Source organism: Vigna radiata, chromosome 7 (assembly GCF_000741045.1).
Source record: "Vigna radiata var. radiata cultivar VC1973A chromosome 7, Vradiata_ver6, whole genome shotgun sequence".
Classification (NCBI taxonomy): Eukaryota; Viridiplantae; Streptophyta; class Magnoliopsida; order Fabales; family Fabaceae; genus Vigna; species Vigna radiata.
In genome coordinates this window covers 52,399,865-52,425,980 of record NC_028357.1, presented here as the reverse complement: position 1 = coordinate 52,425,980, position 26,116 = coordinate 52,399,865, and the positions used below count along the sequence as shown (strand labels likewise).

The following is a 26,116-nucleotide window of genomic DNA, read 5'->3' as shown; positions in this document are numbered from 1 at the left end:
TTCATGAGAAAAGTAGACATGTTTTTATCATATATTTTGTGAAAATACATAAATATCAGACTTCAAACTCAATTTGGAAAAATTCTACTGAGCAGATTGTCTATCTTTAAATTAATTTTTCTGTTGTCTCTGTAATTAGATCAATTCTTTTTACCATTCAAGTTTTATCATATATTGGGTGTAGTCCGGGCTTTAATTTCATTTTTGGAAGGGTGTCTGATTATGTTTATAAGGGTTAGTCGTAAAATTGAAATTTGTTCTTCTAAAAAAAAGTTTGAACCAATTTTATTCCTGTACTTTAACAGTACACGAATTACATTATTCTGAGTCAACGGCGTGTTAAACATTTGTTTACGTTTAAACGACCTAGCACAATGGATTAAATTGTTTGAAGACGTGAGCAAACAGCATTGAATATCAAAGGAAAATTGAGTGGAGACGTTTAAAGATTTTGGCGTGGTTTAACGGAGCATAACTTGAGAATAGATAGAGAGAAAGCTTTCACAAGGAAACAACATTCATAGGTCCAAGTCCAATCCAAACATCACAGCAAAAACACAATGTATAAAACCTACACTACAGCAAACATCAACCTTGTTTTTGCGTGGCCAACTACAACCTCTTAATCGGTGTTGTTTTTTTAACCCATCGACTAGGAAACCTGAAATAAGGCGAAATGCCATTGCTGCCACTCCCAAATTGCTATCAGCCTCCTTCTATGCATTCTGGAAGCTACACTTCCATGATGTGAAAACTTCATTCAAAATAGGATAATTTGTTCATAACTAACTGATACAACAATGTTATAACCCTTCAGATAAAGAGGTAGGAAACATTAAACCCTTCAATGAGAAAAAAGGTAAAACTCAATCACCAGAATTTATTACGCCATAGCGTTGTGTGAGACAGCAGAGTGGAGAGGGCAATGCAGTGGAAGTGAAATAGTAACCGACAATAGAGAGAATGGTTGCTTTGAGATTTCAGGCATCGGAGGGAGGAAGAGAGACATTGTTGAGTCGCTCGAGTACCAAAATCAGAGCCTGAGTACCCAAATATCCTTCACCATGAGCCTTAAGCGACAAATAGAGCTGTTGAGCAAGAGCCAAACCAGGCAAAGCAATCCCCATATTCTGACATTCCTTCAGACAAATCCCCAAATCTTTAACAAAGTGGTTCACGAAAAACCCCGCTTCAAAATCCCTCTTTAAGATCCTCTTTCCGTACAAATCCAGCGACTTCGAACCGGCCGCGCCGGTGGAAATCGCCTCCAGGTACAGCCCAACATCCAACCCCGCCTTGTGCGCGTACACCATTCCCTCCACCAACCCCACCATCGTCGACGCTATCGTCACCTGATTCGCCAATTTCGCGAATTGCCCCTTCCCACTCCCTCCCATGTAGTTCACTTTCCCCATCACTGAAAACAAGGGTTCCAGATTCTTCACAGTCGATTCCTCCCCGCCGGCGAAAATCGCTAGGGTCCCGTTCTTCGCGCCGCGGTCGCCGCCGGAGACGGGGGCGTCGACGGAGTGACAGCCTTTGGCCGCGGCTGCCTCCGCAATTTCGGTGGCGAGGGAGGGCTCCGAGGTGGTCATGTCAACAAGGACACCGCCGGGGCGGAGGGAGGCGAGCGCGCCGGAGGTTGGGTGGAGGAGGACGGAGCGCACGTCGGAGGGGTAGCCGACGATGGAGAATACGACGTCCGAGCGGGCGGCGACGGCATTGGGGGAAGCAGCGAAGTGGGCCCCGAGGTCGACGAGAGGTTGGGCCTTTGAAGCAGTGCGGTTGAAGACGGTGAGGGTGTAGCCGGCCCGGATGAGGTGGGCGCACATGGACTGGCCCATGACGCCAGTGCCGATCCAGCCCACACGAGTGCTTGATGGGCTTATGGGCTCGGCGGCGGCCATGAAGTGTCGGACGGTGGAGGAGTGGCAGTGACGGATACGACAGTGGAGGGAGCGGAGATTTAGCAGGGGAGAAGTGAGTGGCATATCTCTTCTTTTGGCAGCCACATATATATATCGGTAATATTTTCGCGTCCGATTATCCTGTTATGTATAGTTAACCTTAGGGAATTTTTTTTTATTTTATTCTTCTATTAAAGGCGAACTTGGTTCGAGTTTGACTCACCAAGTGAAAAAAGTATTTTTTGTAATTAAAGTTGCAGATAGTAGGAGCTAAGAAAATACTAATAATTTTATTGTTTTTCTATCCTTAAGGAGCTAAGAAAAAAAATTCGAATATAAAAAGTGATGTTATCTAAAGTTCAAATAATATTTTTCAAAAAACTAAAATAAACTATTTATTTATACATTATGGTGAAATTTTAGATTGACCAGTGGATATATTTAATTTAATTTCAATGTTTTTTTCTGTAAATTGTAAAATTAGTATATCTTTCATATTTACATAAGATTTCATTATTAATTTACATTTTCTTACTTTTATGATTATTTTAAAATAATTTATTAATCAGTAAAAGGTCAAATAAGAACATTAAACGGTGTCGTTTAATTGCCCCTCTGAACTGAATCATCTTCTGTAGTCTCTGTCTGCCCTAATTTCGCATGCACATCTATGTAAGGAAAGAAAGATAAGGCATTATCATTTTGAAAACTTCGCTGTACTTTCATCCAGTTTTCACATGGTTGCTCCTTCCTCAATCCATTCTATCAATACGTGAGATTCTTTTCTGGGTTTTCACTTTGACGAGTTCGTAGTTATTCTAGTGCTACCTCAATGTACACCAACATCTCCAAAGTCCAGGCTTTTCCTTTTGCCGCTAAAATCTCTTCGCAACCCAAATGCTTCACTTCACCCAACGCCTTAAGGTCCCTATCTTTACCGCTTGCTTATAATCAAAACCACATCTTAATGATCCCCGCTTCACATAAAATTGGAACCTCGGAAGTGGGGAAGTTAGCAAATCCGTACGGCTTTATGGTACAAATTGCTAGAACGCATTATAGGTCAAGAAGTGGCGAAAAACAACTTCCTTGGTTAGAAGTGGCTAATGAGGTTCAGGGAGAAGGTAAGGTGGTGGAGAAAGCAAAGATGACTAGGATTAGTGCCTCTATCCAGGAGGGTTCAGCAAAGAAGGTGAGTGGTAAGTCCTCTTGGGAACAATCCATTGAAAGGTTAGATAAAAGCCATAAAGCAACAGTTCCAGAAATTAAGCCGAGATCAGCAACGGCTGCAACAGTTTCTATGAAAGGCGGTGCATCAGCAGCTGCTAGTAAGGAAAGGAAGAGTGGATTGGTTGAGAAGGCTGGAGAGCACAGGAGTGGTTTTGGCAAAAGGTATGTGAAGTATGATGATAGTGACGAGGAAGAAGTTGATGATGAAATGGGGGAGGAGATTGAGGATCCAAGGTGGGATAACATAAAGAATAGGTTCAAGGGGACGGTGGGGGCAAAAGTTGGAATGGAGAGACCCGAGTTTCGAAGATGGAATAAGCAGGAGAACTGGGGTAGAAAGACATGGAAAGAGGCCACTGAATCCACTGTGCCTAAGATTGTTGGTGAAGCAATTTATGGGGTTGGTCCAGTTTTGGCTGCATTGTCAGCTGATCGAAGGGAATTCTATGCATTGTATGTTCAAGAAGGATTGGATTTGAGTAGCAATAATAGGAAGAAGAAGGACAAGAAAGGCTTTGAAAGAGTTCTAAAGATTGCTGAGAAGCTAGATTTGAGTGTAAAAGAAGCATCAAAACATGATCTGAATATGGTGGTTGATAACCGTCCTCATCAGGGTTTAGTTTTAGATGCTTCACCACTAGAGATGGTAAAAATAAAGGAACTGGACCCTGTTTCTGTTGATGAGGGGAAGGGTTCCCTTTGGATAGCTTTGGATGAGGTTACCGATCCACAGAATTTAGGGGCAATAATTAGGTCTTCATACTTTTTTGGAGCGACTGGGGTTGTTTTATGTGCCAAGAATTCAGCCCCATTGAGTGGTGTTGTGAGCAAAGCAAGTGCAGGCTCTCTTGAGTTAATGGAACTTAGATATTGCAAGAATATGATGCAATTCTTGGTGTCTTCAGCTGAAAATGGCTGGCGGGTTCTTGGGGGCTCTGTCTCCACCAAAGCTATTTCTTTGGATGAGGTTGTACCAGGTCCGCCTACTATTCTTGTTTTGGGCAGCGAGGGCACTGGTTTGAGACCATTGGTGGAGAGATCATGCACTCAGTTAGTTAGGATTCCTGGGAACATTCCTCTTGACCCAAATACTAGTGAATTGGATGGTGAAAGTAATGATTTGAATGCTCAGAGCTCTGGTAGAGAGTTTCTATCATTTTTGGCCGTGGAAAGCTTAAATGTTAGTGTTGCAGCAGGTGTACTTGTTCACCATTTAATTGGGAAGAAGTTAGTGGATTCATTGCCAGAGGACAATAAACAGGTTGTCGTGTCTGAGTGAGATTGCATTGCCTCAATTTATTTAGTTCTATCTTACTTAGTGTTTGCCGACGGATCACAGCTTTTGTTTCTTTGAATACAGTGTTATTTCTCCTTCTTTATCACTTGATTTTGTATTCATATTACAATCATGTGAGAAAGTTGGTCTGTCCTGCCGTGGAGTCGGTTCACAATTTTGCCTGCAATATAACTTGAAGGCTAAATATAGTTTACGTCATTATTCAAATGAAGGAGAATTGATCAATTAAATCAAAAGTCGAGACTTCTGCTGCTTATCACATTGAAGTTGTATTAGTTTATAGTTGTGCTATTTTTAACTTGAATTGTATGGTTTTGAGTTTCAGATGTGATTTTTTCATTATAAATCAAATTTGAAACAATTGAAAATTGAAAATTATGATTTATTTTTATTGTGATTACTGTGTCTCTGTGTTGAAGTTTATGAGTTGGCGGTTTCTTTGTCCTGAATTTTGCACATTGTCTCCATAACATGAAATCGGTGGCTTGCTTATACTCTTAACTTTAGCTGAATCCCTATGACTCCATGACAAGTGACACCATCTAACGGGAGTATAATTGCTTATATCTGTTCTTATTGCTTTTTCTTTCCGGTTGTTGTTGAAGTTCCTAAGGACTTTTGGGTTCAACGTGTTATTACTTTCTGCATTGTTTGCAAAATGTATATTACCCATTCTTACAGAGTAAAGTTTCAGGCTCAACAACACCTGCTGTTAGGCAACTGAGATCTTTTCAAACTGAAATTATCAAGAACAGAAATAGAGAATAGGAAACAAATAGTTTTTCTGTATTAAAATGAGTAGATGACTGTGCTCAAGAGCAATCCCGTTCTGAACCAAACACGACTTCTCAAGGACCAACTCAACAAGTGTCTTTACTAACGTCTATTAAAACTCTTTGTCTTGGACTTTAATTACAGACTGGGAGTTTTTTACTGTTTCTAGTGGTTTCTGAGCTCAGTTCGTCCAGCATTAGAGCCACATGACATCAAGATCTTGTTTTGGCATATGTTAGGAGTGTTGGAAAGGGTTAGCTAATTAGCATCTTTAGAATTTTTGTAGGTAAAGGGAGTTACTGGAGGGAAAGGAATTGTTTCATATTTGTTATCATTTGTAAATAGACAATTATCTCTTTGGGATATGAGGAATCGTTGTGAAGTGGAAACCTTTGAAAGAGTGATATCTCTCCTTTGTTCTGTTGTGAAATGCTATCAGTCAAGAAATGCTATCTTTCTTTTCTTTTCTCTACTTTCAGTTCCAGGTTGCGAACGGTCTCTTAATGAATGGCTAGGTTCCGAATATGATGAGTAATAACTGCTGCCATGCAGTTGCAGTTCAGGCAGATTGAACTTTATGATACACACTAGCCTTGCATCTTAAGGTTCTCCACTTAATGGTTTATCCTGAATTCTCTAAAGAAAATACCTTTTGTATTGTATTTATACACACCGTATTTTAATCTTCCCTTGTATTTTAGATATTTGTATTTTGGCAACCAAGAATTAATTTATTCATTTCATACTCACTCGTAAGATTTGTATGACCAGAAGCAGTATCACAATCCTCTTTTTCAGTGTTATATTTAAGAAATTTATTATTTGTAAATAATAGATGCTTCTATTCTGGAAAGCCTGTATGTAACATATAAGCATAATATCACAATAAAACTGGAGCATTAAAATTTTCATTCGTGACCGTTATTATGCAAACATCTTCTGCATGTCTTGAGCAAGGCACGACATGCCTTAGTTTACACTAAATAGATGTTAGAATATACAAAAATATCTTATCATATCCTATCACATTTTAAATTATCTTTTGGTTTAATTTCTCTGTTCATCTTTATCTCTTATGAATAGTTATCATCTTTCTTTATCTTAGTATGATTTCCTCCTCATATTTTGTTAGATTAATATGCATTAGAGTTAGTATTATAAATTTTATGAATATATAAGAAATATTCTGAAATTGTGATATATTTCTATTAACATTAATTCAGTGATATATTTTCTCTCATGTCTTTCCTTTCCTCCACATGGTTATCTAGAGCAGCATGCGATGTCATCCTCTTTGTCTTACTGTTTTCAACTTTATTCTTTCTAAAAAAAATTAATTTGTTTTAAAAAATAAAAATTATCTTACTTTCTGTAACTTTTTGCTTAATTTCCAATAGTTAAAATTGCTGCTGTGTATCTTCTTCTCAGAAAGTTTGTATCTCCCTTTTTGGCTCCATGGTTGAACTCGCTCGCCTCTGTTCAAATCTGTGATAGCTTTGGACTTCATGTTGAGTGTGTCTCCTTCAATAATATGTTTTTTTGTCTTTATTTTTACCCTAGCTATGTCCCATGGAGTGTTGTCGGTGTCCCACTCTCTACTTCTTTGGATGTGACTTTAGGCTTTTACTTTGATGTTGTTTGTCTCTCGCTATTTTTTTATATCTTATTTGGTTTTTGGATCTCTCTTGAATGTCTTTATGCTACGTTAGTTTAGTGCCTTAATCAGCACCCTTTCATTCCATAAAGGATAATCAGGAAAGTAAAACTACTGCTTCACACTTTACCTGATCTCTCCTCTTGTTTGGCACCCATGTTTGGTTTGTTGTGTCCCTCTAGTTGTTCGGTGGCTGTGCAATATTTTTAGGTTGTTCTTTCCTTGACTTTTTAGGACTTATTTGTTTTCTATTAGAAGGAGGGTTTTCTTTATAATAAGCTTTAAATTGAGTGTTAGAACCTGTGGAAATGTCTTAATTTCTTTATTAGAATATTGTAGACGATCCTTTAATGTTTTCTTTATATACGGGACTAATTACATATGACCTCATCTTATCATCTATTCCTCTGATTCTCAAGGATTAAGTTTGATATTAACAAAGGTTCCATGTTCTATGAATATACCAGATATATCAATACAGTGTGATACATCTCAGTTAATAGCTAGTAGCAAGAATTGGATGCAGATAGAGATAGAGGAATTCTTATAATCTAATTGCATATTATCATACAATAAAAAATTGTTAACTTCAATTCAGGAAAACAGATTGTACAATATGATAAGAATTGATCAAAACCCTTAGGAAATTTCTCTCTGTCTGTCTGATATATACACATGCCCACAAAAATATCTTCTCATAAGAAGCTATGGGGATAAGAGGATAGAGTAGGAACTAGATAACAAAGTTCCCTGTGCAAGAGTCTCATCATTAAATAATATATGGACATAGCAGCAACACAGCGAAAAACCACTCTCTTAGATGGCCCTTAAGATAAGGGGATGTTTTTGTTTCTTTCCTTAAAATTCATTTGGTCCTTATGTTTTCATAGTTTTTATCATCATATATATATATATATATATATATATATATATATATATATATATATATATATATATATAAGCATTACAATTTTAAGTGGTCAATAGCTTGTAATTCCTTGATAGATCTTATTTTTGAAAGTTGAAGTGAATGCTCTTAATTTTTCAGAATCCCAACATAAAGTAGCAGAAAAAACATTATTCCTACTAAAAGCAAGGATGTCACATGATTTTTGAGTTAGTCTAAACTGAAATTCAAGTTTTATATTTCCAAAAACATGTTCTGGAGTTGTAGTGTTGACATTTTTGAATTTGGACCTGTTGTACAGGCTATTATTTTTGGAACTTTTAATGTGAACACCCTTCTTCAATTATAATTCAAAATTTGCTTCACTATTTATTTATTTATTTTATTTTGAAGGACTGAGCCACACATGAACGTAATGACAAATTATCAAATACTCATTTTCCTGTTTTCTTTTTCACAATTGGAATCACTATTTTATTTTATAAGATTAATCCTGTTTCACCTCTTAAATTAATAATGTCAAATGCCATTTTTCATTTGGAAGTAGTACTTCAGATAAGAGATTAATTTCTATCTTCTGAGTATAAATAATTATGGATGACAAAGAAGTAATCATGCTTATTCCTCTTAACTTATATATATTTTTCCTACTATGAGTTTCTCCAAGTTTGTTAGATCAGAAACTAGTCTCAACTTTTATACTAAAAGTTTTACTTAGACAACCTTTATAATAAATTACACAGCTGCATGAATACTTATATGGTAAGTGAGAATATATATTTGAATAGTTAATTTCCTGACTATATATATACATATATTAAAAGAGTAAAATTGACCCCTTTGTAAAAAAAAAGAAAAATTGAAATGAGTGATTGAGACAGAAAACACAAGAAAAACATATATTTTTATAAGTTTTTATCCAAGTTATTTTAAGAAAATCTTGAAAGGTTAGATTACATATGTATGCAATTATTTATAGAATGAAGAATGGTAGATTGTTGGAGTTTGATTTTTGGTAATCATAAAGTTACAAATAACGACATAGATTATGTTGTGAAAAAATTGCAATGGACCACTTGATGAGTAGTTTTCCATTAGAACATGAAAAGCAATAGCTGGCAATGCCATGTGAATAAGGTGGGACACTTACACATGCATTCCAAACCCCATCACTTTCTTCATTATCCTTATTCACTTCTTTCCTTCAATTTTTATGCAAACTTCTCACTTATACAAATCATATAACATTATACACATTCTAATCAACATCCACGTTGCTTTCTTTTAATATTACTGTGCATCCTTTTACTTTGTTTTTCTATTTAATGCATGTTTCACGGATTTCTCACATGGGACACTCCTCAACCAAATCACGATATTTCTTCTATTGTTTTCTTCTCAATTTCATATTAAACTCCTTCACGGAAGGAACTGAGAGGAAACTGCCACCATTTTTTTAAAGATTAAGAACATCTCATATAAAAAAACATCAACATCTGAACATAGTACATGTCAATACTTAGCAGAAATAGTAAGAACCTTTACACGCCATTTACCTCATAAAATATTGATCTCTTTATTGTTGATACAAAGTTGCATGTAAGTGTAATAATGACCAAAAAGTGATAGGAGAAGACATGTACTGTGAAGTGATCAAATGACAAGGGAAAAAATGTTGTGTTGTGTGTACCAAAAGCGACATATGGAAAAAGATTCGGATCCTTCGAAAGGCACCTTCCTTCTCATCAAACTTTGCAAGCTGCCATTCTTCTCTCTCTCAACCTATCAAATAACCACCAATCCAACGGTCTGTTCCTCTTTTCTCTCACAGATTTAACACTGCACACCAACAAAATTTCAAATTATAAGAAAAACATATATTTCATTTTCTTTATTTATATAAAACAGCACAAAGGTGTATAAAACAAAAATAGTGTTGTTTTTGGAAGAATATTCTCATTAAATGCTTCAATTATGTTTTCCTATCAGACAAGTTTGGTGAAGATAACTATGGGTTTTAATTTATTTTTTATGCTATTTAGTATTTGGATTCTCACACATTCAATGACATCAGATTTCTCGATTAACTATTTTTTGACTGAGAGAAAAAAATACTTCATATGGTACTTATATTTTTAGGATTGTGAAGTTTTTCCCTCAACAAATACATTCTACTAATATCTTAAATTACCATCTAGTTTTTATGGTAAAATTTATATTTTTTTTGGAAAAAATATGACTTTGAAATTTTAATTTTAAAAGTATATATAGATTTCCAACTTGATGGTTGGACCTAATTAACTTGTTTTTAGTTTAGTTAACCTTGAGTTTGTTGATTGTTTTAAAAATAAAAAATCAAAATAATTTCAATTGGTATACTTTGTTTTTCCTATCGGAACTTAAATTGAACTCACTCGTAATATTTCAGTTTTTTTATTTGGTATTTTGTTTAATTTGTTTTTTCTTAAAATTTATATACCATACTTTTTATGATTTTTTTAGTATGTAAATATAGTTTTTTTTTTTTTTAAATTTCTCTTCACATGCATTTTTCAATCTTTCCTATTTAAAATGTTGTAATCTTTACAATAATAATTGAGAATGTTTTCTTTTTTTTGAGTGAAATTTATAAAGCGAAAATACTCAGAGAAACCAAAAAAAGTAGAAAAGAGACTTATAAGGCAACAGAATTAGGTGAAAAGAAAATATTTTTATGAAAAATAGATTACTATTTTTTAAAATAATTAAATGTTAATTTTTATATTTTCTAACATACATTCATCTCATTTCCTATTATATTCCATAAATAATTATTAAACAAATAATTAATTTGGATATGTAGAAGATATTAAATATTTTCCACCAAAGAAAAGAAATATATTAAATGCAATTAATTTTCATTAATATTTGAAATTAAATAGTACTTTATATAACTAGGTTTGTAGAAGATAAAGAAGAAAATATAGCATTAATATGCTAAAAATACCAGGTTGTATTGAACAAATATTATTTGAAGGTGATGATGAAATTTTGAATTTAAAAAATCCTTAATTACGCAATAAGTGTTTAAATTGAATTGGAGCTTTCTTTGAGAGAGTTCCCCAGCTCTGTTGCAGCTTGTGTTTCTCTCTGTGTTGTTCATGTCCTTCTGAGGTAGAGAGAGACACTGCGAGCGTTTCCGTTCAGTGACAGACAGAAAAGAAAGTGTTCAGAGAGAAGAAAGCACAACAATGTCTTCCTTTGATTTGTTACTGTTTTCTCTGAGCAGGGTCTTGTGTAGTCCCATCGCGGTTTTCTTTCAGATCCAGGTTTTTCACTTCTATCACTTTTTGATCTATATCTGTTTAAAGCTCTTGATTTTGGGGGTGACTAATTTCGTCTCAATTATTGTTCAGCTAATTCAGCATTAGTCTCTTGTTTGTGGTTAGATATTGTTTCCTTCCTAGCATTTCTTGGCTTACAGGTTTTTGTGGGCACCAATATGAACTTGTTGCTCTTCATTCGGCATCTTTATGCCAGGGTTTTTCAGCTAAGTTATGAAGGTTTTGGTACCGAACAAAATTGTGCTTTTTATGTTTTATTTGTTTGTGGTTATAAAGGGTTTGGGGAGGGGAAAGTGGGTATGTCTGGATGACGTGCTTCCCAATGACACTTGGTGAAACACGAGATAAAGCTTCCGTGCTGGTAATGATGCGTTTGATTTAAGCAACTGGGGCAATTTGCTAGTTCTTGAATTAAATTGAAGTTTCTTTCTTTTCTGGGTTGTTGTTAAAACCAATTTCTGCCTCCAGGATGAGGATTGAATCGTTTTGTTTTGGTTTGAGAAAGGGACCTAGTTTGGCCTGGTAGGCATGCATGCCATTTTTATTGATTTAGCATCCAGAATGCCTTTAGTTTGGGATGTCTATATAGACTTTAAATTAACATTTAGAAACAGAAGAATCATTATAGAGAATTGAGATAGAATATTATGCATTGTTGAAAGGGATTTCCCTTGAACTGCATTTCAAGCTCAGACTGTAAAATTGCATGTTTGTTAAATGAAATGGAAATGATAAAGGAGGTAATGGAACCTTAAGTGTCAGAATATGGGCTGTGTGTATTTGTGGCAGTCTTAAGTATGGCAATATAACTGTTGCATTTCAATATTGCATGATAATTACTTATGTTTCCTTAAAATGAAATCTCGCTTTGTTTTCTTCACCGTTTTTTTAGAGAATATTGCATTGAAACCTGAATTTTATGTTTGCTCTGCAGGGGTGTATGATTTGCTTAACACTTGCTCTTGGGTGGGCCTGTGCTTCTTATGTGAGGTAGTCATTGATATAAATCAACTAGGAAGCACTTTCGCTGGCATTTCATTGAGAAATTTACAGTTTTTTCCCCCACTCACAGGAACAGAGAGATCAAACAAATGAAGGATTGTATGAAGAATGGCAATAGCTTTTCTTTCCTTTCTCATGACATTAACGAACTTGAGCACTCCTACCAACTCAATCTTCCAAGAGTAACTGTGATTATGCCGCTAAAAGGGTTTGGAGAACATAATCTCCATAACTGGAGGAGTCAGGTGATAAGTTATATGACATGCCCCTGGAATTTATTTGAGGTTTCCAATATTTTGGTTTCTGTGCAGTGCCTTTTTGGTTCTTTCACAAGTAATAGTAATACACTAGAAATAGGAAAGTTGAAATATGACTTGATCTTGTATGATTTATGTATTTCACACACTTTCTCTTGCATTTTCCTAAATTTGTAATTTAAATGGTATGATCTATTGTCATTGTAGTCATACTATTAGTTATTCATTTTTGTTGCATAGTAAATAATAATTGGTTGTAATTTTGAGTATCTTTTCCGTAATGCTTGAAGTTTGTTTGTGAACGATTGTTGTCCACTTTCTTTAATATACGATTCTGTTCATTTTAAACACAGATAACATCTCTATATGGTGGTCCTATTGAATTTCTTTTTGTGGTAGAAAGTACCGAGGATCCTGCTTACCATGCTGTATCAAGGCTAATATCAGAATTTGAGGTATAAATAAGCTCACAAGTTATTCTCTCTCATGTTTTTCATTTTATTTCCACTTTCATGTCGGTCACTATTTGCGTTTAAGTTTTGCAGCTGCACACTTCTTAGTCCTTTCAATTAATTGCTTTGCCCTGTTGGAGTTAGTTGTTTTCTGTTTTGCACTGTCTCCATTACCTTGTTTGTGTCTCATTCACGCTAAATACTTGCCTATTTGATATATGCAGGATCATGTTGATGCTAAGGTTGTTGTAGCTGGTTTGTCAACAACTTGTAGTCAAAAAATTCACAATCAATTGGTATGGAATTTTGATAACATGATTTTTGATAGTTTTTTCAAATACTAGGTGTTTCCTTGGGGCCATGCTATATGCAGAACGTAATCTTATCTTGTAATCTTTTGGAAGTCAATCTAAATCTATGTTAAAAATGATGATCTTGGATCTTAGAAAGCACTTCTCTATATGTAACACTAACTAGGCAAATACATATGTGAAAGACCAGGGTTAACTCGCAGAAATCCCACATTGATATTTGGTTCATGTGCATCCTTGTTAATTTCCTAATTTTCCTTGCTATGTATTTTTACCAATCACACGTGTATTGATTGGTCTTAACACCTGGGCAGGTTGGAGTGGAGACAATGCATAAAGATAGCAAGTATGTATTGTTTTTGGATGATGATGTTAGGTTACATCCTGGATCAATTGGAGCACTCACTCGTGAGATGGAGAAGAACCCTGAGGTCTAACTTAAATTTGTTTATTGTGGTTCTTTTGTAAATGATTAATTATAATTATTGTGGTTTCATTTCCCTGAATTTATTATGGTCTTATTTATTTGATGCTTAGCAGATATTTATTCAAACGGGATACCCTCTTGATCTGCCATCTGGAAGCCTGGGGAGTTACTGCATCTATGAATACCATATGGTACACAACTTCCTGATTTATATCTCCAATCTCTGCAGCACATGTCTGTGTATAAGATTGAGTTTTCTTTTATTTTCCTTTTGTTATAAAGTGTACAAGTCCTACGAATGAAACTCAGCTAATTGAATTTTACTCAAGTTTCAGGATTTATTGGATAACTTTTAGTTTGGATCCTTTGTAAATCCTATTATTTGACTAGATTTAGTTATAACAATTCCACTCTATTGCTCCTAATGTGTTTTTATTTTATTTCACAGCCTTGTTCAATGGGCTTTGCCACTGGTGGAAAAACATTCTTTTTGTGGGGAGGTTGCATGATGGCAAGTAGCTTTTGCTGTTCTTTTTTTACTCAGTTGATGCTTTGAAGAAACTCATGTTCTAACTATTTAGGTTTTTTTTTTTTTTTTTTCCAGATGCATGCTGATGACTTTAGGCAAGATCGTTATGGTGTAGTCTCAGGACTTAAAGATGGAGGATATTCTGATGATATGACTCTTGCAGCCATATCCGGTTAATCTTTGGTTCTCTTATCTTTTTGCTTATGTTCACTTTGTCATTGTATACAACTACTTTATCTGTATCATTCATTGAAAATAGTGATTACTTGAAGATTGATCCACGAAGAAGCTAATTCCTTATAGATTTGGCAATTCTATGAACAATTTCTTCTTCTTGTTTATGTGCATCTTGCAGAAAAATGACATCGAATGATAGTAGTTTTCTTTTGGGTAATGTTGTGTTCATTAAACTATTATTGTGCAAGAGACTGCTCCACACACTCACATACATATATGACATCATTTTTTTTGGCAATGCAATAGGCTCCTAATCATTCAATTTAGACAGACTAACCTTTTTTGGAACATATTTAATGTTTTTCTCCTATCATTTCATTCCTATTTATTGAGTGAGTTCATTGCTATTGAATTTATACAGATAAGTTGGAAAATAATGAGAAAAGAGAACATATATGTGTTTGTATTTCATTTACAGGTGTTAATGTTTTGCACTAACCACTAATGGTCATACTTATACTGATAATATAGGCCAAAATAGTACCGTTGTGAATTTTGTTATACCCCTACTTAATAAGTCAACAAATGCGTCATCTAAAAGAATAAGAATCTTAATATTCTAACAAGTATTATAATTTATTATACAGGGGCTCACAAAAGGCTCATTACTTCTCCCCCTGTTGCTGTGTTTCCTCATCCCCTTGCAAGTGATCTTAATTTTGGAAGGTTTGTGATTATTTCTCATCTTAAATTGTGTTTCTTTGCATATTTGATGATTTACTTTCTTTTTAACGTGTGTAGATATTGGAATTACTTGAGGAAGCAAACATTTGTTTTGGAGTCCTACACAACAAATGTTAACTGGATAATGAATCGTGCATTGTTTACTACTCACTGTTATTTATCATGGGGATTTGTAGCACCATATTTTATGGCGATGATTCATGTTGCAGCAGCCTTAAGATTTTACAATAAAGAGTTCTTTCCTGAAGAAATTACCTACAATTCTGGTGGTGAGCACACTACTTTTCCTTTCTAGGTATGTTGTTAGTGTGTGGATTCGTGGATAAAAACTGGCAGGACTATGATGCTGAAACAGGATTATTGTTCAACTTATATGCAGTTTTAGAAGCTCTCTATTCATGAGTATTTGTGTGTGATTTTTTCGTCTTACATGGATTTCATAAATACTTGTTATTATATAAGAACTTTATTGGAATTTTATTTATGTTAATGGTCATTACCTTCTGTGGAATATTATATAAACTGTTATCTGCTATCAATATGGTTTGGATTATCTTTTTTAATAACGCAATGTGATGACATGAAATTCAATCCAGCCATAACATTCTATTCCCATTGTTATATGTTACATTTCCACTGGTGACATTTCTGTATTTGCCATGAATAGACGGGGCTGTAGGAAAATATAAATGGGGTGTACTGCATTATTGTGAGATGAACTTTTTCCCATGAAACTTTACATTTTCAGTTCTTGCGTTTTTATGAGTACCTTTTTCCCAGGGTTGTTATTGGTGACTATCCTAGCTATATGCACTCTTGTTGAACTTCTTTCAATGTGGAACTTGACGCGGATAGAAGTCCAGCTGTGCAACATGTTATCTCCAGAGGCGCCACAACTCTCCCTCGCATCTTATAATTGGTGTCTTGTAAGTATTTTCGTCTTGCCTGTTTTTTATGTGGACAAATTTGACTGGCATGGTTTATCATTGATGTATTGTACATTTTTACTGTAAAGTTGAGTTCTTCTGAGTAAATCGTTATGTAAACCTTGTATTCCAATTTTATAGCTATAACAATGATATTCAAGGGGAGGAGAACGATGCAGTATTTTGTGACTCTTCATATTCTAAAATTTGATAAAACAACAAACATAAATTGAGTGCCATCAAACATTGAAAGCACAAAGAATTGACGTGGGTCAGCCACTGGCATAAACACGTTGAACTATGGTATAAAATAGAGAAAGTAATGCATGGACTTGTGAGTATATGTTGGAAAAATTTATATTTGGGGATGATTATGAATGTAGTATTATGATACAAAGGGTGTGAAATATCAAAAAAGCCTGCTACTAGTTGGTAAAGTTAGAAAGTGACTTCTTTTGAACAGGTGTTCATTGCAATGCTGGTGGATAACTTTCTATATCCCGTATCTGCCTTCCGCTCTCATTTTTCTCAATCTATCAACTGGTCTGGTATTCGGTACTATTTGAAAGATGGGAAAATTAGCAAGGTAAGATGGTTGATGCTTTATGTAATCTGTGATTTCCTTATTAGGCCAGTGCAGGGGTTCCTAGCTTTTATAAGACCAGATGAACTCTAACAGCTGTTTCCTTAACCAGAATATATTCCTTTTTTTGGTATGTTCTGCAGATTGAAAGAACTCAAAGAAGCAAGGATATGGGTCCAGTTTTCACAGATTTGGGAGGAAAACATTTATATGGAAAGAAAGGGATGCCTACTAGAGGATCATTCCTGAGTTCTTTGTCCAGAAGTTTGGCACAATGGCATCAACCCAAGAAATTTGATAACTAGGAACGAGCTTCTCTTCTCTCAATTTCCTTGCCTCACTCTGGAAGCATGGGTGTTGATAGATCACATTGGTCTCAATTATTGTTTGGTGCATTCATGATTGATTGTTTTAGTGTGGTAGGAATTCCAGTTCCATTTTTTCATTGTCCATTCAATCCATATGATTTTTTTATAGCCCAGGCCTTCTCCCTTAGGGTTGATTTTGTAATTGTAACGGTTCGGTGATTGATTTATGTAATACAGTGATCAAGAATTGCAGAATTATATAGGTAGCGATTTACATCCACATCCAGACAATGGTAAGAAAAACATCTAGTTTATTCTTTTTATTGATTCATTAATTTAACTTTTTTTTTACTGTGGAATGATTACGTAAAGTGTTTTAAAATTAATAAATAACTCAACAAAATATGAGTAAAAGAAAATGAAATTAAAAAGGTTTATATACCTTTTTTACATAATTACAAAGAAAAAAAAACATTACAAAACATGTTATTCCTACAACAACGCCTCTATTCGTATGATCAAAGAGAACTGTTGCATTAGATTACAATTGAGATCGGTTTTTGTGTATCATTGGCTTGGCATGGTTTTAAACAACATTTTAAAACCAATTTCTAAAATTAATTCGTATCCATCAACACCCAATTTTATCTTTATCTGGGTAAATGAAACGTGTTTCAAAAAACTCCAAAAATTAGAGAATAATTATTTTTTCCTTTGTAGATCAAAGTCAATTTATGTACTTCAACTTTATAGGAGTTCTTTCATTTACCATATTTGGATTTTTTAGTCTTTAAGTAAAAAAAAATAACATGATCTTTTAGTCTTGTAATTTGGAAACCGTCTAATTTGGTTCATTAATATTTCATTGTTACAAGTTGTTAAGACGACTAGCAATATATCTGTAGACAATTTTGAAAAAATTCAAAACTTAAATCATTGAATAAGATTTTAAGATAAAATTTATAATTTTAAACCACCAACATAGTAAAAATAATCCAAATCATTAAAAAAATAGGAGATAATAAAAATAAAGAAATTGAAATAAAAATATTAAAAGATAATTATAAATCATATTTTCAAGACTGAATTATTCTTTGCAAAAGCTGAAGATTTGCTTAAACCCATTTAGTAGTATATATCCTTTTACAGTGATGGTATAGTTAATACTCAATATTCACCTATTATCAGGATATAGGATAGGAAGATAGAACAAAATTATAATTTGTTTATAGTAAGACAGAACAAAATTAGAATTTGTTAAGTAGATTTCATACCCAATTTCAAAATTCAAATATATCATACAATTCTGTTCTATTTTATGTCAATAAATTTTTCATCATAATGTCAACAAATTAAACTAAATTAAAATAATCTTAATTAACACATTTTGCTACGTTGATATGTAAGAGAAAGAAAACACCTAAAAACTTGGAACTTTGTAATCTTCCAGACAAAACAGACCTACACTGTAGTGATGGCTTTTTAGTGTACCTGCTCAATTTTAAGAAACCAACAGTAGTTATCTCTATAGAAGATTACTGGTAAAATATTATATTGTATCATTCAATTTTATATATTTGAATTTACTAACTTCAATTTGTTGTGTCTTATCTGCACTGATACGGAAAATTGACTCATTCCTACAACAGTAAATCATGAATCAGTAACTTGCAAAAGAATAGAAACAAGGAAATAATTGCAGGGTGAAATTTTCAAATTAATTCTCAACAAAGACAAAAAAACGATCATACTATAAAAAATTTTCAAATTAACACTGGGGGCAAGCTGTAATGCTCTTGCACATTTTTCAATAAGGTATCCATTGTTGCCTTTGTTTATGCAATAATATCTTTACAAACTAATTTCATCCTTGTCTCACTGAAGCCTGCAGTGATAGATTGTTTGTCATTATTTCAATTTGACGTGATTTTGTTCTCTTACGTATGTAGCTGTATTAAAAAAAAAAGGGTGCCTACTTATCTGTAGTAGATGGTATGGTATCTCCAACACAGGTTGATTAATATATTTTTTAATCAATATACTCATTTTTATGCAGATAAAAGAGTATTAACTATGATAGAATATATATTATAGCCACATATCAGTGCTCTCAATCTTTTATAAGATATTTTCTAGTTTCTTTTTATAGAATATATTCCACCGAAAGTCAGTTCACCTTAGCACCAGATATTTGGAATGACTTTTTGACTAATGCAAATGCTGCCACTTTTCAAAATTATAAAATTACAAAATTTTCTTACAATTCTGGGAGTGTGACGGTGTTTCTCTTCTGTTAAAATTGAAAGTTTATTTCAATGATATACTATACTATAAAAAAAAAAAATAAGACAATGATTACAAAACAACACAAGTAACTGTTTGTAAATCTTGACATTATCTAAACTATGTATGCATGGGTGAGTCCTTGTCCTTTTTTTACGCAAATAATTTGTGAGGCTACTTTTGATGATTACGAACTGTCACGAATATTTCTCTAAAAAAAGACATTTTATCATTGATAAATTTTGAAAAACTAAGTTAATTTCATAATTAAGGAATTGCTGAAAAAGTCACGAAGAACAGAATAAAGCAAGGAGCAAAGAAATCCACAGCAAGAAAAAGTTTCCCTATTGCCTTTTTTCTCGATTAACATGGCTGCCAAGAAGGAGAAAACAGTGATGGCGTGTTGCCTCCGTGGTTCCTCAGCTACAGTACCACCCATGGGAACCTCCATGCCTGGAACTGCAAGTGTTGGAGAAGTTCTCATAAAAGTAGCAGCGTGTAGAGTTCATCTGATGGATGAAGGAGAAGCTCTTGAACTGGCTCAAGGCCACTTCATGATCGTGAAAACCTTCGAAGAGAATGTGTCTCTGGCTACAATCATAAAAGTGGGAGATGATCTTCAATGGCCTTTGACAAAAGATGAGCCAGTAGTTAAGCTGGATGCTCTCCATTACCTGTTTTCCTTGCTGGTGAAAGATGGTGAGCCTCTCAGCTATGGTGTGACCTTTTCAGAAGCTACTTTGGGAAGTTTGAGTTCGCTGGACTCGTTTCTCAAGGACCACTGTTGCTTTTCTGGCTTCAATTTCAACAAGAAGAACAATCTAGACTGGAGGGAGTTTGCTCCAAAGGTTGATAACTACAATCATTTTCTGGCCAAGGCAATTGCAGGAGGAACTGGTCAGATTGTGAAGGGCATCTTCATCTGCAGCAATGCTTACACCAATAAGGTTTTGTTCTCTTCAGTGTTTTCCCTTTGCTTTTCACTTTTATTTTATGATGCTTGACCCTTGTAATTTCTTGAGGCTAGAAAAATGTGTGACGAAAGTTTTCCATATTGCACTCTCGTTATAAAATTTTGTAGCAGTTATATATATTATTATCAGAACGTTTTTTGTCAGTAACACCATTTAAGAGTTTTGCTAACATAAGGAATTAAAAATACCATTTACATGAGCTTTTTGAGACTAAAACTCAAGTGAAATTAATTACAAAGACAAAGTTATAAACATCAAGTGAATAGTCTGTCTGAAGAAAAAAGAAAAAAAGACAATCAAAATGCTGTTTATACCAATAAATGTCTAAAACTTTCTGAGTGGAAAATCACCAGGTCCAGAAAGGAGGAGAAACGATCCTAAATAGTTCTGCAGATGTGAAAAATGGTGTTATTGTGGCCAGGGAAAGCATGAAGGACAAGACTTTGAGCGCCTCAAAGAAGAACAAGATTAATAAAAATCTCAAACGGTATTCAAGGAATGAAACTGGACACATAAATCACTATGTTTAGTGCACATGTGAATGAGTAACATTAAATGTCTTTTTCATTTGCATTATAGTGTGAGAAACGTTTCCAAGATGACAGAAAAGTTGAGCAAATCTCTGCTTAATGGTGTTGGTATAGTCAGTGGATCAGTGATGAGTCCTGTGCTTAAATCCCAACCAGGAAAGGCATTCCTAAAGATGCTTCCTGGGGAGGTTCTTTTGGCTTCCCTTGATGCAGTGAGTGAGTAAAAGTTAAAACCATCTGAAACACTTCAAACCGTACTTTTTCTTTCAGATATTCTGACTCTTCTAATGTGCTGCAGACAAGGTTCTTGATGCTGTCGAAGCTGCTGAAAAACAAACTCTTTCTGCCACTTCCAAAGCTGCATCAAAAGCGGTTTCTAACAGGTAAAGGACAAATTTTGAGTTTTATTACTTATTTTAAGTTTAAGCAAACTGGTTACTATCTTTTTACAAAATTCTTAAACTCTTAGATATAACTTTTACCAGAAGAATGTACTCTAAACTGTTTAAAAAGTGCTTCAAATAAGAGTAGGTTAAATGTTATACTTATGATATGATATTTAAGTAATATGCATATGCTTTTTTGCCTAAAGTTGAATTTAAAAGATTTGATTTGGCAATAGGTTTGGGGAAGGTGCAGGGGAAGCTACTGAACATGTATTTGCAGCTGCTGGACATGCTGCAAACACTGCTTGGAATGTCTTTAAGATACGAAAAGCTTTAACTCCAGCTTCTTCAGCAACCAATGGAGTGCTCAAAAAAGCTGCCAAGGTTCCAACTTTTAAATAAAAAACCAAGTTAAGTTTCTTTTTTACTTGATTATAAAAGGTTTAATGAAGATAAACACCATGTGGTGGAACAATTTGTACCTATTTTAATCACTTCAGGCTTTCACATTTTAAATATAGAAATGCAAACCCATCTAAATTTATCACTTAGTTTGCAGTAACAGTTAAAACTTAAAAGAAAAAAAAAAAAGGTTTTCATTTAATTTAAATTTAGATAGTTCTGCATTTAATTTAATTTCAATATTTAAAATTCATTTCTATATTTTATCATATAGCTTCAAGACAAAAAAAAAAAATTAGAATAAGCTTTCACCGTATTTAAACTTTACTTATAAATCTAGTAAATAAATTAGTTCTATTTTAGTTCACCCATAGGAGTTTACAATCCGCATGAGTCCATTCCATCTTAAAATAGAACAAAAAAAATGAAGGAGTGAGAAATAATTAGAAAAAAAATAGAAATACGGAATTGCATTTGATTAATATATAATTAAAAAAAAACATGTATCATTGTGAAAATTTTAAACACTTGTTATAGCTATATTTTAACTACCAACAATAATTTTTCCATTTTATTTTAAGGAACTAAAATAAAAGTATTTCTTTACCTAAAGTTTATTTTATTTTATTTTGAAAATTATCAAATTATTAGAGAGAAGTGTATATAATCCGCAAATTGTTCATTTCCTTTTCTTTTTCTGCTTGATTATAAGATCGGATTATAAATATACTTTAATAAGCATATACTGGTTAAAACGATGTGAGAAAATGTATACAAATATTTTGACAGTAATGGTTTAAACAATATTAAAAATCGTAATATAATTATGTGTACTTTTAGCTTTTACAAGTATTTGATAGCTTCTAATACAATTAAAAGAATTTAAGCGTAATTTAAAAAAATAATAAGAAATATAGATAAAGCGTGTTTAAAAATAATACTTCAAATAATCTAACAAAGAAGTAGTGTTTCAGACAACAAGGAAATTAATTTTCGTCCTTAAGTTTCATAGACACAAATATAACTAAATTAGAATGCATTTAGAACACCAAGACAAGACAATATTTAAGGCTTAAGTCACTAAAAATTGTTATTAAGTCATGCGTTTCAATTTAAAGAATGTTGGAACAACATACTAATAATTGATGTATATGATTTCGAATACTTAGTAAAATAAAATGTAAGTTTCTGTAAATGACATTTTGGTGGAACCACCTCGGTTGAAAATCGTTAAAAGTCAATAAATTGACTTGATCAATGTATTGAACAATTGAATTTAACTGTTTTATAAGACTAATCAAAATAAATTTTATATCAATCTCTTCTCTCTTCTTCCATCAATCAATATATTATTTATCACATTATTTTATCTTTCTTTATAATTCAATTAATTTTCAATATTGAATTTTAAATATTAGTAAAACTTATTTTAGCACCTTGATCAATGATTTAATAAAAGTCAATACTCTTTGCAAAATTTGTTTATAGTTTAATTCATCCTATTTTTAATTTAATATATTATTTTAGCCAAACCAATATAAAATTCCTATGCTTTTTCTTTTCTCTTTATCACCTTTTTTATCATGTGACCTAATCCTATAATTGGGTTTTTCTATTTGTTTAAAAACATAGTTTTAAGATAATACCATTTCTTGCTTTTTCATATCACAGAAGCACACATCACATTCTTCTTTGATTAGGATCTAACCAACAATTAATACTTTCTCTTACTTGCGAAAAGGTTTTAAAAATTAAACTCAAACTCCTTATGTTTCTCTTATCTTTTTGTGTGATTCATGCAACCTAATTAAAAAAAAAAAATAGTATTCTTTAGCAAATTGTCATTGCCCATAAATCTTTCATGGCCTAGGTCTTGCCACATTCATTTTGTCACCACACGTAGTTTTCTTGTTTGAGAAGTCTTCTTTTATAGATGACATTAAGAATGAAAGTATAAAAATGAGTTTGCCCACAAAACCCACAACGTGCAAAAACTGCATCGCTAAGCCTCGTTTTAAGCGGGTTTGTTTTTAGCAAGTTCACAACCCTCCACAAAGCTAGTGAGTTTAGCTCGCATTGATACAAAACAATAATTAAACTGAAAATATTATTCATTGGGTAAAAGTTTACCTATTTTGAAATCCAACTATAAAGTGTCCAATAAAAAACTGTTGTCCAAAGGTGGCATAGTTTAGATATTAAGCCACTTAAATGGATTGGATCACCCCTATTCAATTTAGAATGGATCTTCTGAAAAGTTTGTACATTTCGAAGTTGATTATAAAATAATGGGTGATTCGGTCAAATATGTTAGGAACAATAAGTTACACCCAAAAATGTTACTCTATAGCAACCCTGTGTATCCAGATCAAAGATGCTCTTTTGTAATCTGAACATGCCTCATTAAGAAAGTCAAATGAATAATCGTTAGTAGGGGGTGTTTGGTACATCTCATACAACAAACACGTCATCTTTACTCCGAATATACATGGCGTGTTTCACGGTATCATATCATATCCAAGTATGTTGAGTACACACACCCAATATTCGCTGAAATATTACACTAGAGGAAAACTATTCTGAAACTTCTGGAGCATAAACCTGTAAAAATTCCCTTAAGCATCATGCATAATGAGCTTCACTCAAACTTGCAAGAGCTTTCAATAATCCATGACTTCAGGGGCAAAACTGAATTTCAAAAGACCAAGTTTTGAGAAAATAAGCGGAAATGTATATTCTGCGGTCTTGTTTACTGAAGCTGATAATCTTTTTAAGAAAAAGGACACAACAGTTAAATCTGAGAAATCTGTTTATTTTATCATCATCAACCTCACAGATACATTTAAAATGGGTACATTAAGGACAAGGTAAATTAAGGACTAGAGCCATGCTAAATGGTTTAAAAGGTAATTTTGAGAAAATATTTGTGGGATATTGCACGTACCAAGCAAAACACAATGCAATCATGAGAAAACATGGCAGTTAAACAAGTTATAACAAGATATAAATATAAGTGAATCCTAGTAGTTATAATGTGAACAGAAAAGTACTTGCTCAAAGCAACTTCAGAGGAAATGCTATTCTTAATTTTACCTCATGGGAAAACCCCACTGTCATTTAAAATTCCAGAAGCATTTCAAACGTTTTGTAGAGAGCACTAGTCTTTCCTTAAGTCCATGTACTCACGACGAATACCACTGGCATTTAGGATGACGATTTCAACCTTGTCCCCCTGTAAAAACATTCACATTAAGTTCTAAGTTCATCCTACAGTCAAATGGTAATTATATCACACAAACTTACTGTGTATATATCCCTCTCAGTAGCAGATGCAAAAACGGTTTTAACCAGATCAACTGCTTCTGATTCAGACAGTGGAGTAACGGCATCCTGAAAGAAAATTTTTAATGTTAGTGTCCGTTGATAAAACTAAAGAATCAAATATTTCAAGCAAAGAGTCCATTTCACATGTCACCTTGACAGGTAACAGTAGTGGGCTAGGAGACTTCAGCTGGTTATCCAGAAATGGCATGATAAGTGTGGATCCAGAACCCTGAGAACTATATCCAACCCTCTCATAGGAACCAACAGCATCATATGTGAAAACACATCCCTTTCCTGTTTCAGGTTGAAGTGGCAATTAGCAATCATAAAAATGAGACGTGAAAGCATAGAAAGCTAAAAATAGCATACCTTCATTGTCCAGGCCACCCAAAACATTGAATGCATAATAGGGAAAGAAGCGTTTGTAATAAAGTGTGTTTGAAAGAAGCTGAGCCATTGCAGGGCAGCTCATTTGCTTGTTATGTTGATGCTGATAAATCTGCATTCAGAGTCAAAAGATGATATCAAGATGAAAGGCTTCCAAGTTTTTTGTCACGGTGAACTTAAAATAAGAGAGAAACTGAAGGTATATGACAAATAAAGGGCCTATTACAGCAGTTTCCCCGGTTTTACAAGATAAAAGCTAAACCAAGTATAAGAAAATCAATCCACAGTATCATGGAAAATATCAAAACATTCACTCAACACCTTACTTGTACAAATAATAACATATCATTGAGTACTTGCCTAACATGTTTACTATAGGTTTATCATTTCATAAGTTATTTTAATCAAGGGGGTTGGAAACAAACTAGATTGGACCCAATCATAGTTCTTAGTTCATCCAACATCAACATAGATAAACAAGCGGACAGAACACACACTAAGAGATTAAAGCACATAACATAGTACATTACAAGGCAAACCCAAAAGTAATCACAAGTCTAAATAGCTCTCTTCAGTTATTTTAATCGTTGAGAGTTTTTAGCTCACCAAATGCCTAGCAGACAAAACCTTCTGCAAGGCTTTCACATCAGCTTGAAAACCAGAAGAAGCCATCACACACTTCTCCGCTCTGTAAACAATAGAAACCTTAGTTATATCCTCNATCAACACAAACAAACACAATGCTAAGATAAAAACAATGCTAAGACAAAGTAAAGTAAGCAATTTCAGAAAAATTGAAAAATAAAAAAGTAATTATTTCAGACTAGATTTAATTTTAGGGGAAAATCATACAATTGGGAGATTTTGGAGTAATCCCGAGTGAGGATGTTGTAACCGGTGGACATTCTGGTGTCTGCGGCGATAACACAGTAATCGGCTCCAGCAATCGCAACACAAGATCTATGCAAAGTGAATAAAAACATCACCAAATGAAAAATTGAAAATACTCCTTCAGAGAGAGC

General features: G+C 33.6%; 5 protein-coding genes across 12 annotated transcripts; 3 read left to right on the top strand and 2 right to left on the bottom strand.

Moving 5' to 3' along the window:
- Positions 1-457: 457 nt before the first annotated feature.
- On the bottom strand, positions 458-2,032 carry LOC106765673 (probable 3-hydroxyisobutyrate dehydrogenase-like 1, mitochondrial). Its single transcript, XM_022784247.1, has 2 exons — positions 875-2,032; positions 458-754 (listed from the first exon to the last, which is right to left on the bottom strand). Exon 1 carries the CDS (start codon positions 1,989-1,991, stop codon positions 981-983), a length of 1,011 nt encoding a protein of 336 aa, XP_022639968.1. The 5' UTR covers positions 1,992-2,032; the 3' UTR covers positions 458-754; positions 875-980.
- LOC106765431 (uncharacterized tRNA/rRNA methyltransferase slr0955) lies at positions 1,921-7,562 on the top strand. 4 transcript variants are annotated; one of them, XR_002668930.1, is made up of 2 exons: positions 1,921-2,024; positions 5,129-5,681. XR_002668930.1 is itself a non-coding variant. In XM_022784244.1 (2 exons), exons 1-2 carry the CDS (start codon positions 2,740-2,742, stop codon positions 6,669-6,671), a joined length of 1,725 nt encoding a protein of 574 aa, XP_022639965.1. In that variant the 5' UTR covers positions 2,517-2,739; the 3' UTR covers positions 6,672-7,562. The 4 variants fall into 4 exon arrangements, 3 of the variants coding, with proteins under 3 accessions (XP_022639965.1, XP_014505539.2, XP_022639966.1); XM_022784244.1 differs by lacking the exons at positions 1,921-2,024; positions 5,129-5,681 and adding exons at positions 2,517-4,398; positions 6,606-7,562; XM_014650053.2 differs by lacking the exons at positions 1,921-2,024; positions 5,129-5,681 and adding exons at positions 2,518-4,398; positions 5,688-5,927.
- A 3,284-nt stretch (positions 7,563-10,846) lies between these two features.
- LOC106769323 lies at positions 10,847-17,131 on the top strand. Its single transcript, XM_014654895.2, has 14 exons — positions 10,847-11,077; positions 12,027-12,082; positions 12,165-12,339; positions 12,705-12,806; positions 13,028-13,099; positions 13,429-13,545; positions 13,655-13,732; positions 13,990-14,052; positions 14,146-14,242; positions 14,895-14,973; positions 15,049-15,260; positions 15,772-15,917; positions 16,381-16,503; positions 16,644-17,131. Exons 1-14 carry the CDS (start codon positions 11,000-11,002, stop codon positions 16,803-16,805), a joined length of 1,560 nt encoding a protein of 519 aa, XP_014510381.1. The 5' UTR covers positions 10,847-10,999; the 3' UTR covers positions 16,806-17,131.
- A 2,196-nt stretch (positions 17,132-19,327) lies between these two features.
- LOC106767497 (senescence/dehydration-associated protein At4g35985, chloroplastic) lies at positions 19,328-21,512 on the top strand. 2 transcript variants are annotated; one of them, XM_014652402.2, is made up of 5 exons: positions 19,328-20,038; positions 20,419-20,552; positions 20,645-20,811; positions 20,894-20,978; positions 21,218-21,512. In XM_014652402.2, exons 1-5 carry the CDS (start codon positions 19,460-19,462, stop codon positions 21,381-21,383), a joined length of 1,131 nt encoding a protein of 376 aa, XP_014507888.1. In that variant the 5' UTR covers positions 19,328-19,459; the 3' UTR covers positions 21,384-21,512. The 2 variants fall into 2 exon arrangements, with proteins under 2 accessions (XP_014507888.1, XP_014507889.1); XM_014652403.2 differs by having other exon boundaries at positions 19,329-20,038; positions 20,645-20,807.
- Positions 21,513-23,763: 2,251 nt separating this feature from the next.
- On the bottom strand, positions 23,764-26,110 carry LOC106765773 (proteasome subunit beta type-1). Of its 4 annotated transcripts, none has more exons than XR_002668929.1 (7): positions 25,947-26,110; positions 25,701-25,782; positions 25,077-25,206; positions 24,859-25,001; positions 24,687-24,773; positions 24,477-24,615; positions 23,764-24,149 (listed from the first exon to the last, which is right to left on the bottom strand). XR_002668929.1 is itself a non-coding variant. In XM_014650502.2 (6 exons), exons 1-6 carry the CDS (start codon positions 26,075-26,077, stop codon positions 24,541-24,543), a joined length of 648 nt encoding a protein of 215 aa, XP_014505988.1. In that variant the 5' UTR covers positions 26,078-26,110; the 3' UTR covers positions 24,182-24,540. The 4 variants fall into 4 exon arrangements, 1 of the variants encoding a protein (XP_014505988.1); XR_001376077.2 differs by having other exon boundaries at positions 23,764-24,071; XR_001376078.2 differs by having other exon boundaries at positions 23,764-23,984.
- Positions 26,111-26,116: the final 6 nt, after the last annotated feature.

Coding starts and splice junctions, on each gene's coding strand:
- LOC106765673 (XM_022784247.1), bottom strand. CDS start 1,991: ATGCCACTCACTTCTCCCCTGCTAAATCTCCGCTCCCTCCACTGTCGT.
- LOC106765431 (XM_022784244.1), top strand. CDS start 2,740: ATGTACACCAACATCTCCAAAGTCCAGGCTTTTCCTTTTGCCGCTAAA. Junction 4,399..6,605: donor TGCCAGAGGACAATAAACAG/GTTGTCGTGTCT, acceptor AATTTCCAATAG/TTAAAATTGCTGCTGTGTAT.
- LOC106769323 (XM_014654895.2), top strand. CDS start 11,000: ATGTCTTCCTTTGATTTGTTACTGTTTTCTCTGAGCAGGGTCTTGTGT. Junction 13,100..13,428: donor AAAAAATTCACAATCAATTG/GTATGGAATTTT, acceptor ACACCTGGGCAG/GTTGGAGTGGAGACAATGCA. Junction 14,974..15,048: donor AGTGATCTTAATTTTGGAAG/GTTTGTGATTAT, acceptor TAACGTGTGTAG/ATATTGGAATTACTTGAGGA.
- LOC106767497 (XM_014652402.2), top strand. CDS start 19,460: ATGGCTGCCAAGAAGGAGAAAACAGTGATGGCGTGTTGCCTCCGTGGT. Junction 20,812..20,893: donor GGCTTCCCTTGATGCAGTGA/GTGAGTAAAAGT, acceptor AATGTGCTGCAG/ACAAGGTTCTTGATGCTGTC. Junction 20,979..21,217: donor TCAAAAGCGGTTTCTAACAG/GTAAAGGACAAA, acceptor ATTTGGCAATAG/GTTTGGGGAAGGTGCAGGGG.
- LOC106765773 (XM_014650502.2), bottom strand. CDS start 26,077: ATGTTTTTATTCACTTTGCATAGATCTTGTGTTGCGATTGCTGGAGCC. Junction 25,783..25,946: donor TACTCCAAAATCTCCCAATT/GTATGATTTTCC, acceptor TATTGTTTACAG/AGCGGAGAAGTGTGTGATGG. Junction 25,002..25,076: donor GGGTGGCCTGGACAATGAAG/GTATGCTATTTT, acceptor AACCTGAAACAG/GAAAGGGATGTGTTTTCACA.